This window comes from Solanum verrucosum, unplaced genomic scaffold, assembly GCF_900185275.1.
Source record: "Solanum verrucosum unplaced genomic scaffold, falcon-dt-bn FXZP01000110.1, whole genome shotgun sequence".
In the NCBI taxonomy this organism is placed as follows: Eukaryota; Viridiplantae; Streptophyta; class Magnoliopsida; order Solanales; family Solanaceae; genus Solanum; species Solanum verrucosum.
In genome coordinates, this window is record NW_026020370.1 from 1,473,423 (window position 1) to 1,484,899 (window position 11,477).

At 32.8% G+C, this 11,477-nt stretch overlaps 1 protein-coding gene across 1 annotated transcript; it reads right to left on the minus strand.

Moving 5' to 3' along the window:
* Nucleotides 1–7,564: 7,564 nt before the first annotated feature.
* LOC125838324 (receptor-like protein kinase FERONIA) lies at nt 7,565–11,142 on the minus strand. Its single transcript, XM_049517386.1, has 2 exons — nt 10,930–11,142; nt 7,565–10,447 (listed from the first exon to the last, which is right to left on the minus strand). Exon 2 carries the CDS (start codon nt 10,408–10,410, stop codon nt 7,741–7,743), a length of 2,670 nt encoding a protein of 889 aa, XP_049373343.1. The 5' UTR covers nt 10,411–10,447; nt 10,930–11,142; the 3' UTR covers nt 7,565–7,740.
* Between the last annotated feature and the right edge of the window lie 335 nt (nt 11,143–11,477).

An 11,477-nucleotide genomic window follows, 5' to 3' on the forward strand; every position in this document is an offset into this window, starting at 1 on the left:
GTTGAATATATATAATTTAAATATGCATTGACTATGCAATCTCGATCAACTTAAAATTATCTCATAATAGTTTTAAAATTTAGGATATTTTGAATCTTTTGATATATAATTTGCTCGAAAAAAATATATATTTGCTTAATGGATGATTGATTCATGGCACTTTGCTAATTTCCCCTTAATTAATTCTTGTACGTGAATGATGAGTGATAAGAGACTTACCAAAACACAATACTATCAAAATCAACTAAAGCATTGTCCAAATACCAAAATTACTTGGATCCACCGTATGAGTGCATTATTTCCATTCTTCTATAATAACGATAAAGTTATCCCCATGTGACCTATAAAATATTAGTAGTTTTTTAATTTGTGAAATTGGTTAAGGATATTTATTTGCGTTTGGGTATCTGACTACTCCGTGGCCCAAAATAAGAATTGTTTTGATGTCTAGACGGACATATTTTTAGCAAATTCAATCTTGAGAAACTACTTTTAAATTTTGACTTTTTTTTTTAACTCTTAAATCACTATCATCAGTAAGACATGTATGGTCAATCGAACAACATTTCCTTTATCGTTTTGTAACATTGTAGCAACAGTAGGAGATACTGACATCAAGTTTGTTTAGTGGATGATATATCATAGTATATAAATAAACAAATGAAACTATGAACAAGTAAAAAGAGAGGCAAACGGCAAAATAATAGTAGTATTTTTGAAGTGAAGACCAAGTCTAGGATTTGAAATAATCCAAATAGAGGTCCAGACTACCATTTGCATGAAAGAACAATTTGTTCTTATCAAAAGGTAAGAATAGTTGGAGTTAATATCTCAGATGGTCACTCAATTATGCACTCTTCTTTTAGAAAGTCACTCAATATTTAATTTTAACTCAAAAGTCACTCAATTATGCACTTTTCTCTCAAAAAGTTACTCAGCTTTGAATTTTATCTCAAAAAGTTACTCAACCTATTAAATTGATATTTTAATTAAGATTTACTGATATAAATTTTTTATTTAAAAACCAAATTTAAAAAAAAAAAAAAAATTATCCATTTAATGACCAGACCTGCTAAAAATATAACATTGACCCATTTTATTGACTCTTTTTCTCCTCCCCTGTGCATTTTTTTCTAGTTCTCCATTGATAATTGCTTTTGCTTCTTTTAGCAGTTCACTTATTTCTTCTTTAAATGATTTTAGTTGAAACTGTCTTTTTCTTTGTCAGCCTTATTGCCAAGATATCGTGGATCGTTGGCAACGAAACGGACTAGAAAATCAACAAGAACACGTATAAATTAAATATACCAACAAGGTGAAAAAAGATTCTTCAGCATGAATGATGTTTCAGGAATCAACATAGACATAGTCCCACTAATGATCGAGCCAAAACTTGATGTTAGTTCTAACCATCCGGAAGTAGTACCACAGTTACTTTCATGAGTTGAATCAGCAACTAAAGATTGGATAACTGGGTCACATTATATTTTTAATGGGTCGGGTCAAGTGGGTGGATCACTAAATAGTTTAAATGGTATTTTTTTATTTTTTTAAAATTTTGATTTTTTATATAAACAATTTGTATTAGTAAATTTTAATTAAAATAACAATTAAATAGATTGAGTGACTTTCTAAGAGAAGAGTAGATAGTTGAGTGACTTTTGAGATAAAATTCAAAGTTGAAATATATGATTGAGTGACTTTTGAGTTAAAATTGAAAGTTGAGTGACTTTCTGAGAGAAGAGTGCATAGTTGAGTGGTCTTCTGAGTTATTAACTTGAATAATTGGGTAGAAAGAAAATGTTTGTTTTCTTGAAAAATAAGTAATTACTATTATTTTTATTTTTTTTATAGAAAGTGTAGCAGTTGGGTTTCAAGTTGATGAGGAAAACACAAGGCTTACTAGTTTCTATTGTTTGATTAATTAGTAAAGACTAAATAGTATTTGTAATACTATGATTCAAGGCCTGGACCCCAGCCTCGACTCAGGACTCGATCCCCAACTGTGACCCCGATCGATGACTCGGATATTATTTGGATGGAAGGAAAATTAGTTCATTAAAAAAGTATTACTTGGATACTTGCTTCTTTTTTTTTTTTTTAATGATGAATATTATCTAAATTTTTGTTATGGAGATGAGAAAAAGATTGAGAATTTTTAAGAAAGGGTAAAAAACTATTCTTTAATGGAATTCGTACAAACAATTTAAAATGATGGTCGATAATGATTTTTGTTTATATATAAAAATTTAAAATGGTAAATCCGTTATAAACATATTTGTATTATAATGAATGTCTATTATGTGGAATCCTTTTGGAGAGAAGTAAGGAATCCTAGCTGGAGGGATTTCTTCATTGTAATAACTTTGTGAATATACCACAATCCCTAATTCTCTCTTCTCCCTACTTTCTCCTTCTACTTATTAAATAGATGCATAACACGTTATTAATACGAGACTCTACTATCTCAAGTAAGTATTTAGAGAGATTTGTCTATTAGATTTATGTTAACCGATTACAGATGCATTTTCAATGATTGAAGGAACTATTTTGATTTGAAAAAATAAACAAATAAAATATTATTGTTCAAAAAGGTCATGCATGTTCCAATCCTAGTGATACGGGGAGATTGAGAGGAGTTTTCATTTTCGAGATAAAATTATATGCGTCATACTGAAATTTTGGACGAAATATTTGTTGGTTTATACCTTTATGTAATTTCATGTATGTTGCAAGTGAAAATTTAAATAAAAAAAATTGGACAAGTCTTTGGTTAACTTTGATTTTAATATCAATTTTGATATTCTATAAAGTATAAACTAATGTAGAAAAGAAAATTTATGGGATGCTATGGGCTCACATGTAAACTGAAAAGCAACAGTGGCAGTGAATAACTTTTTATACTGTGATTGGTATCTCTTGGAAAGGAAATTCCATGGTTTATGCTAATTAATGATTATATGAGAATATTTGAATAATATTAATGATTATACGGTACTAACACTAACTTATTCAATTTAATTTTTGGACTACATTCTATTTTTAGATTTCTTCTTCGCAAATTCTTTTACTGAATGCAGGATGTAGGCAGTGGCGGGTCGATATTATTAGTGGCCTAAAATTAAATTTTAAATGAGATCTTAATTTAAAATATATGTTTTTTTTTACTTTTTCAAATGCAAAGTGATGAATAATTATTTTATAATCTAGTTCTCCTAATGATTTCTTTTCAATTGATAATATACCAAGTCAATTCAATTTCTATTGATATATTATTGATCTTAAGTAAGATTTGATTAATTTTAATTTTCAAAAAATTGTTTTTAAAACTTATTGTCGATCAAATAATCAAAAGCTCCTTTTTGTAAATTATATTCGATTTTAAACTATTTTTATTTTTTTTTTGAAATTTTGAATAGTCGGATTCATATTTCTAGTTGACAATTTAAATTTAAATTAATAATTTTTAAAATGCCAATAAAATAAAAATAACAAATACAAGATAAATTTAAAACTAAACTAGAAACTGTAATGATGAAACTTGATTCAAAGAAATTTATTACTAGATTTCAATGTTTTGTTGCTTTTTTGGAATAATTGTGTTCAGCTAAAAATAAGTACTCAATCGACTAAAAACTGAAATGATATAATCTTAGTTAATCAGTTTATACCATTGAAATTCAGTTATATACAAAATGTAACACAAAAGTAACTGCTATGAGTTTCGTATTAAAATTTGGAATTTTATTTATATATTAATTGAACACAAATTATATACATAAAATATTGGTATGAAATTATGTCCCAATAAATTGGATTATTATACTTTTTATTTATAAAATTTGATATCCACTAGTAAGTTTAGTTTAGTACGTATAAACATTTTATTGTATGAGATAGGTATGAAATTTGACGTCCAACAAGTTTGTTAACTATCACACTTTTCACAAGTGTTTAGAAAGTGTATAAAAGTTTCTATCTATTAGTAAGTTTGTATAAAGTTAATTTGCTCCTTCCATTTCGTTAATTGTTGACGAACTATGTGAAAAAAAATTATAGTCTTTCTATTTGTTGGGTTTTAGAGGTGTGAATAGGAAATGAAGGATTGTGACTCTCCTGAAGGGTTGTGCCTTTGTCGAAGGGTTGTGACCTTTATGAAAGGTTGTATCTTTTCTAAAGGGTTTTGACTGTTTCAAAGGTTGTGCCTTTTCCAAAGGGTTGTGACCTTTCTGAAAGGTTGTCTTTTTTTTCCAAAGAGTTGCGACATTTACCCTTTGCTGACTTTCTCTCATTTTTCTGAACCGAATTCTTCCCTTCTTGTGCATACATTTCTTACAAAACAGAATCGATCGATCATGTATGTGTGTCATCTCATTGCTGTCCTTTTGAGTTCGTTGAAATTATTGAAGTTTGAGGTACCACTACTTCTTTAATGGTTAATCTGTTTTATCTTGAGAGGAATTAATCTACAACCTTGAGTACTTGAGGGGATTAAATTTCTTAAGGACACACAGTGAGTTTCGTGGACTCAGATACTTCTTTTATTATTTCTAGTTTGCTAATCTGAATACAGGAGATACCACAATTTTAATAAATGATGTTCAGTTTTTAAACATGTTTAGTGAAAATTGAAGCAATCAGGTTATACATTCATTTCATGCATTAAATGAACACTTTATAATATACACGTTCCAAACACTTTAATGATCTATCATCTAAATTGAAGTCAATTCGGTATCAGAATTGACATTAGATAAAAATTACATGCAGTGAGTTATAAAAAAAGAAATCATTATTTAATGTACGAAATTGGTATATAAACCGATATCAATAGTATTAGTTGAAGTTAACCAGAAAAAATAGATTATATACCTAGTACATACATGAAATGATACTTTTTTTAAAATTTATCATTAATATGCTCTCATTGTATGTCCTTTTTCTGTCCTACGACATGCCTGAAGCATAATAGACTAATTGGTTATAAATAAAATAATTCTTGAAAAAGAGGGAGGAGCAAATGATTAAAATGATCATAATGAGGAGGTACTGTGTTCTTGAAGAGCCTACGACATAACACTTCATGAAACCTCATGAGAGAGGTAGGTACTTGAAAGTAATGAAGTGATGAGATCTCAATATGTTATAACATATTGTGAACCGATATAAAATGATATAGCGTCGACGATATCTTTGATACAATAGCGTGCAATATTATAAAAATTACGAGGATTTAAATTCTACGATCTATTAAAACATGCTAACGTGTAAATGTTTAAATGATGCATCTTGATAAGCGTAAAGCTTATTTGACTTGCAATCTAGACACTAAAAGATGTCATACATTTAATATTGAATGTTGTCACTTGACAAAAATTGATATAAAATCAGAAGAATTCAAAATGCTTGAAGCATATACAAATTTTTGAAAAACTTCTTTAAAATCCTCATATGGATTGAATCAATTTAAGAACCTTTTGTATTGTTAAACAAGTTAATAACTTGAATTGAACTCTCGAAGAGTTTTCGAAAGGCAATAAATTATTTCCTTAAAGAAGCTGATGAGGAACTTGGAGAATTCTTCGATCCTGAAGGGATTATTCATAAAAGGGAATAGAACGAAGCACATTTCACCAAATCTTTTCTACACATATGTGCTCCAAAAGAGTGATGATATCAACGTGCAACAAATTTGTTCAAGTAATAATATGACTAATTTATTCACCAAGTCTCTACCAACTTCAATTTTCGAGAAGGTGATGCACAAGCTTGAAATGTGAAGATTCAAGTGTTTGGATTGATGTTCCCTTTAGGAGAAGTTAATACGCGATGTACTCTTTTCCCTCACAAGGTTTTGTGTCATTGATTTTTCCTTGTAAGGTTTTTAATGAGGCATCTAAAGTGTGTATTATTATATATTTGTACTCTTTTTCCTTCACTAGAATTTTTCCCCATTTGGTTTTATCTAGTAAGATTTTAACGAGGCACATAATCTATCAAATAGACATTTTATGTAGTAAGGTTTTAACGAGACACGTAACGCTATAAACATATTTGTATTATGGTGAATGTTTATTATGTGGAATCCTATGGAGAAGACTAAGGAATCCTAGTTGGAGACCAAATCAGTTTTCCCCTATAAATAAAGAAATTTTCTTCATTGTAATAAATCTGTGAATATACCACAATCCCCGAATATCCTCTAAGAGGAATAAGAAGTTTTCTCTCTTCTCCCTACTTTCTCCTTCTTCTTAATTAATAGATTCATAACCAATTTTTTTTTATAAAATATAAATTTATGAATCTAGTTTTATATTTTTAAAAAATTGAAATTTCAAATCATGCTTTTGGAACAATTTAAAATTATGATAATCCCAAATTACATATTCAACCACTCATTTAGAATCGTGATTTGGAATTACAAATTCTAAATGTTTAATTGGAACAAGATTTAGTACAAGGGTCAAATGAAAATTTTGGGAAAGTTTAAGAGGGCTGCATAACTATAAAACCTTATTTTTACTTACTTGTAACCATGTGTGACGCCTTTACCTACAAAATAATGTTAAAAAATAAATATTATTACATATTTGAAGCGAACAAACGTGAACAAATACACGTAAATATGAGGTACACAAAGCTTGAAATTAAAATGTGTTATGCACTTCTTAAAAAAAAAGGCTTAAATATGTCATCAAATTTTAAAAAAAGACTCATCTATACACTCATTTACAATATAAATTTTAAACTATATTTTTGCAATTTAAGTTAAGTGATTATATTTTTATGAAATTTTCCCATTTAATTATGGCCACCTAAATAAATTGAATTGGCATATAAGAATCATGTAAGCTATTTCTCAACTAATCAGTTGATTGAACGATAAAATATATTTTATTAAAATCCAATGGAAGTGGTCAGACCTTAATTTGTCAACAACATGGGAAGCACGTCATTTTTTCAATTAAAATAAATCAGCAAAAGACAATTTGTGCAAGTATATTTTATCCATTTTTTGTGATTATAATTACTTGAAAGACATGAATGCCTCTCCATCATGTATGCCACTCAACTTATCCATCCTTTTCAAATTGGTTTACACACTCACCGCCCACTTCAAACGTTTATACAAGTACAACTGGCATTAATCAAAATGACAGATGAATAATTAAATAAATCATAAAGTTAACGCGAAAACATGTAGTAATTGATAAGAAAATGGGGTTAAACTCCAACCAAAGTCAACGATCATTTTTTGATAATTGAAATGTCTAAATCAATCTACGCGCGCACCTCAACTATTCCACCAGACACAATAAATTGGAATGGCAACGGAGAAGACAATTCTTATTAGTAGGAATTTCCTTGCAGCAAAATGTCATATAACAACACTACTATACGTCTATACCTTGCCTTGTTGCATTTGAACCTCTACTTTCTTTGGGACTAACATCTCTTCATTTCATCTTTAGACCAGACAGGAACATATAATAATATACAGAACGATTGATTACTAGCAAGAGATCAGACTGCCATAGTGAACAACCTCTTTATGATCAGTTAATAGTACAACAGAAGATAATTTCACACTTTTGAGTATTGGTAGATACAACGAGCTTAAACAAAACATATGAATTACAAAATAAATAGTGAGTAAAAGAATAAGGCAGGCAGTACGAGGTAGGAAAAGGAAAAATGGAAAGTTAAGGCGTGTATTTGCTGCTTTCAAGACATGAGATTTTAACGTCCTTTTGGATTCATGATTTGAGAGAAAACAGCACTAGGTGTTAGCCCATCTGAGTCTTCGCTGGCAAGGCTGCGGCCGCCAATGCTCATAGATATTCCGCTGCTTCTTGAATCAGTCATGCTTGCATCATAACCTGGGGATTCATTTAAATCCTTCTTTCCTTTGCATGTAACATCATCAAACCCTTCTTCAATGTCCATTTTCCCAAAACCCTTCCCACACTCCTCTGCACTCTCCTGAAGTTGCAGAGCAAATTCAAGGTTCCACAGCACATCTCCCATCGACGGCCTGTCTACACCAACATCAGACACACACTTCACTGCTGTTTCTGTAAATTTCTTCAAGCACTCTGGTGCAAGCTTCCCTTTCAGATATGGGTCGATTATCTGGTCAAAAGTCCCCTTCTTGTAGCAATGGAAAGCCCACTCTGCCAAGCTTACTTGCTCCTTTGGAAGAGTTGGGTTCAGAGCTGGCCGAGCACACAAAATCTCAAACAGCACTACACCAAATGAGTACACATCAGATTTGTCTGTCAGTTGCTGCCTTCTGAAGTATTCTGGATCCAGATATCCAAAACTGCCCTTCACCACGGTACTGACATGGGTGTGATCCAATGTAGGGCCTGTTTTAGACAACCCAAAATCAGAAACCTTTGCCACCCACTTTTCATCCAAGAGGATATTAGTGGTCTTCACATCACGGTGGATAATAGTATGCTTGGCACCAGTATGAAGATAGTGCAACCCACGAGCAGCACCAATACAAATCTCAAGCCTCTGCTTCCAAGGTAAAGGAGGCTTCTGGGTCTTATAGAGATGCTCACGAAGGGTACCATGAGCCATGTAGTCATATACTAGGATCATTTCACAGTTCTCTTCACAATAACCAATCAAAGAAACAAGATGGCGATGGCGAAGTTTTGAGAGCATTTCAATTTCAGTTTGGAATTCATGAACACCTTGCTCGGAGAGAGGATTCCCACGTTTGATAGCAACTTTTGTGCCACCATCAATTTCTCCCTGGTATACTTTGCCAAAACCACCCACCCCAAGAAGCAGTGCTTCATCAAAGTTATTGGTGGCTGCCTTGATCTCAGCAAATGAAAAGTGACGACAAAGGTTTGATGGGAGGGACGAAGCATAACTGCCAGTAGTGTTCGTCTTAGCGGAACCAGAAGTATGTGAATTTCCATACAAAGAAAGAGGGAGCCAGCCTGATGGTCCATCACTTGGACTTTGGACCTTCCCACGTTTCCGGCGGCGCATGACAAGGCATACAACTAAACCAATAAGAACTACAGCAGCAATTCCGCCTCCAACGCCTCCACCAATAGCTGATTTATTATTTTTTGATTCACTTGTTTTGGACGGCAGAGGGTCAATATGATCTGGTTCTGCAACTGGAACTGGATTAGGCCCAGCAAGGTTATTATTGTTGTCACTCACTTTGAAAATCTCTATTCCATTCAAAATTGCATCATACCAATTGGATTTTGAAGCAACGTTTGGATGGAGGGCAAGCCAAAGATCCTGCTGTGAAGCCCCACGAGGAACAGAGACCACATAATCCTTGTGAAAAGGAACTCCATTGCCATCAGCCCAAGCAATGACATCCGCTGCAGGTTCTGCAGTCTGGTTATTCATGTAAATGACAAACACCCTCTGGTTGACTTTTGTGATATTTTTAGTGATTTCACAGAAATGGAGCCTAACAAGATAAGAGAACCCTGAATCAACTGAGAAAACCCAACTCAAATTGAATTGCTGGTTAATTTGAAAAGTTGGACCCATTGACCTAGCTGTCTTATAGACATCAAGCGGGGCAATGTAGGTAGGCTGCCCATTACCATAGCTTATTGTGACATTCTCATCATCGGCAGTATTGGTAACTCCGGTGGCTGCTCCAAAAATATAATTTGAGTCATCACCCCATGACCTAAACATACCAGTATCACCTGATGGTGAGATTACATTGCCTCCCACATTAAGGCGATAAACATTTTCCAAGGCAGTAGAATTGTCAATGATGAAAGGAGATTTCTGACCCACAATGAAGGTAGTTCCATCTTCTGTATTATAGATATCAGGATGTGAAATAATCTCAATCCCATTGACAAACGCAAAGGAGTTTGAAGTATTTGGAGAGGGTGTGAAAGTGATGTTCAAAGTTTCAGATGGCACATTTATTGAGAATTCCTTGGTCAAGTAATCATAGTTGAGAGCTTCAGCAGTTTGTGCTGCACTGAAATTTCTAAGTAAGGTATATTGTCCGGAGGCCACATTGAAGATGGCATTAGTAGCATTTAGCTTGTTGTAAGACGAGGGATAGAAATACAGACGGACAAACTTACGACCAGATGCTACAGGGAAACTATAGGTGAACTCAGACTGGAAAACACGGGCAGACATAAAAGGAACTTGAGGGACAGAGGGCTTTTGATCATCAGCATCAGAGATTGATGACTTACTACTCAACATATATTTTGACCCAATATCTGTGCCCCATTTCCGACCATCAGCATCTGGGAGATTGTTAGGACCTCCACAGTTCAACAGAATATCATCACCGGGCACATAATTGGCAGCCAATGCCACATTAACCACAACAGCCAACAACAAAAATGTCGAAACCAAGAAAAAACAGAATTTACTGTCATCTGCCATTGATGCTGCACAAGCCTATAGTTGTCCGCAGAAATCACTGGAACAAAAGAAAAAAAAAACAGAATTGCAAAAAGAAAAATCAGTTTCCATCTGTTGACCTCCCCTCAATTTTGACCGCACAGACAAGACAATCTCAAAATTGACCGAAATCCGGAACCTCAAATATTTTTTTCAAATGAATCTAGAAGACCAAAAAACACTAAGTCCAAAATAAATAAAAACCCAGCATCACGATGCAGTATAAGATGCAGGGGATGACATAAAGTAGACAGATAAAAGTTTTAAGAGCTAAATAAAAGGCAATCTGTCCAAAATAAAGAAAACCCAGTAGAAGCATCAACAAGTAGCATAAAAAAGGAACTTCAGAACTAAATGATGAAAGGCTGAAAGCACTCAGTCCAAAATAAAGAAACAAGAGTATCAAGATCCAGCTAAAACAAGCATGAATATGTACATACAACAAAATCTTGGTAGCCAAGAAAAAGCATAAACAAGTAGAGGAAGACAAAAAAAAAATACCTTAAAGATGATGAATTGACAGAGAGATCCAAAAGCAGCAAACTTCAGGCCATTGCTGAGTTGACAAACACCAAAAGAAGTAAATTGAATGCAGCAGTGAGCTGAAGATGAAAGAAGAGACAGAACAGGGTTTGAGTTTTAGAGAGAGAGAAAAATGAAGAAGTGAAATTGAAGGAAGATGGTAGGTGCTTGTGAGCTTGATATTAAAAACTCTACTAATTAGTTGGGGTAATCTAGATTATGAAAATGGAGTAGAAATAACTGGGTCCCCCAACTACGGCAAGTATAATGACGGTAATACCCTTTAAGAGAACGTTGAAATCTCAATTTGCCATTTCTGATACAATGACAGACTGGGAGTTTTTTAAGGACATAAACGCGTTTGGAGTAGGGACCAAATGGGGAGGTGGCAATTCAATTATTATATTATTACTATATTCCTATTTCCTTCTCCCACTCCCACTCTCTACCATAAAAACGGAATATAAACACCATATTTTCATATTGCTAATCATATTATTTTGAAATGAATTACGACTTTTCAGTAT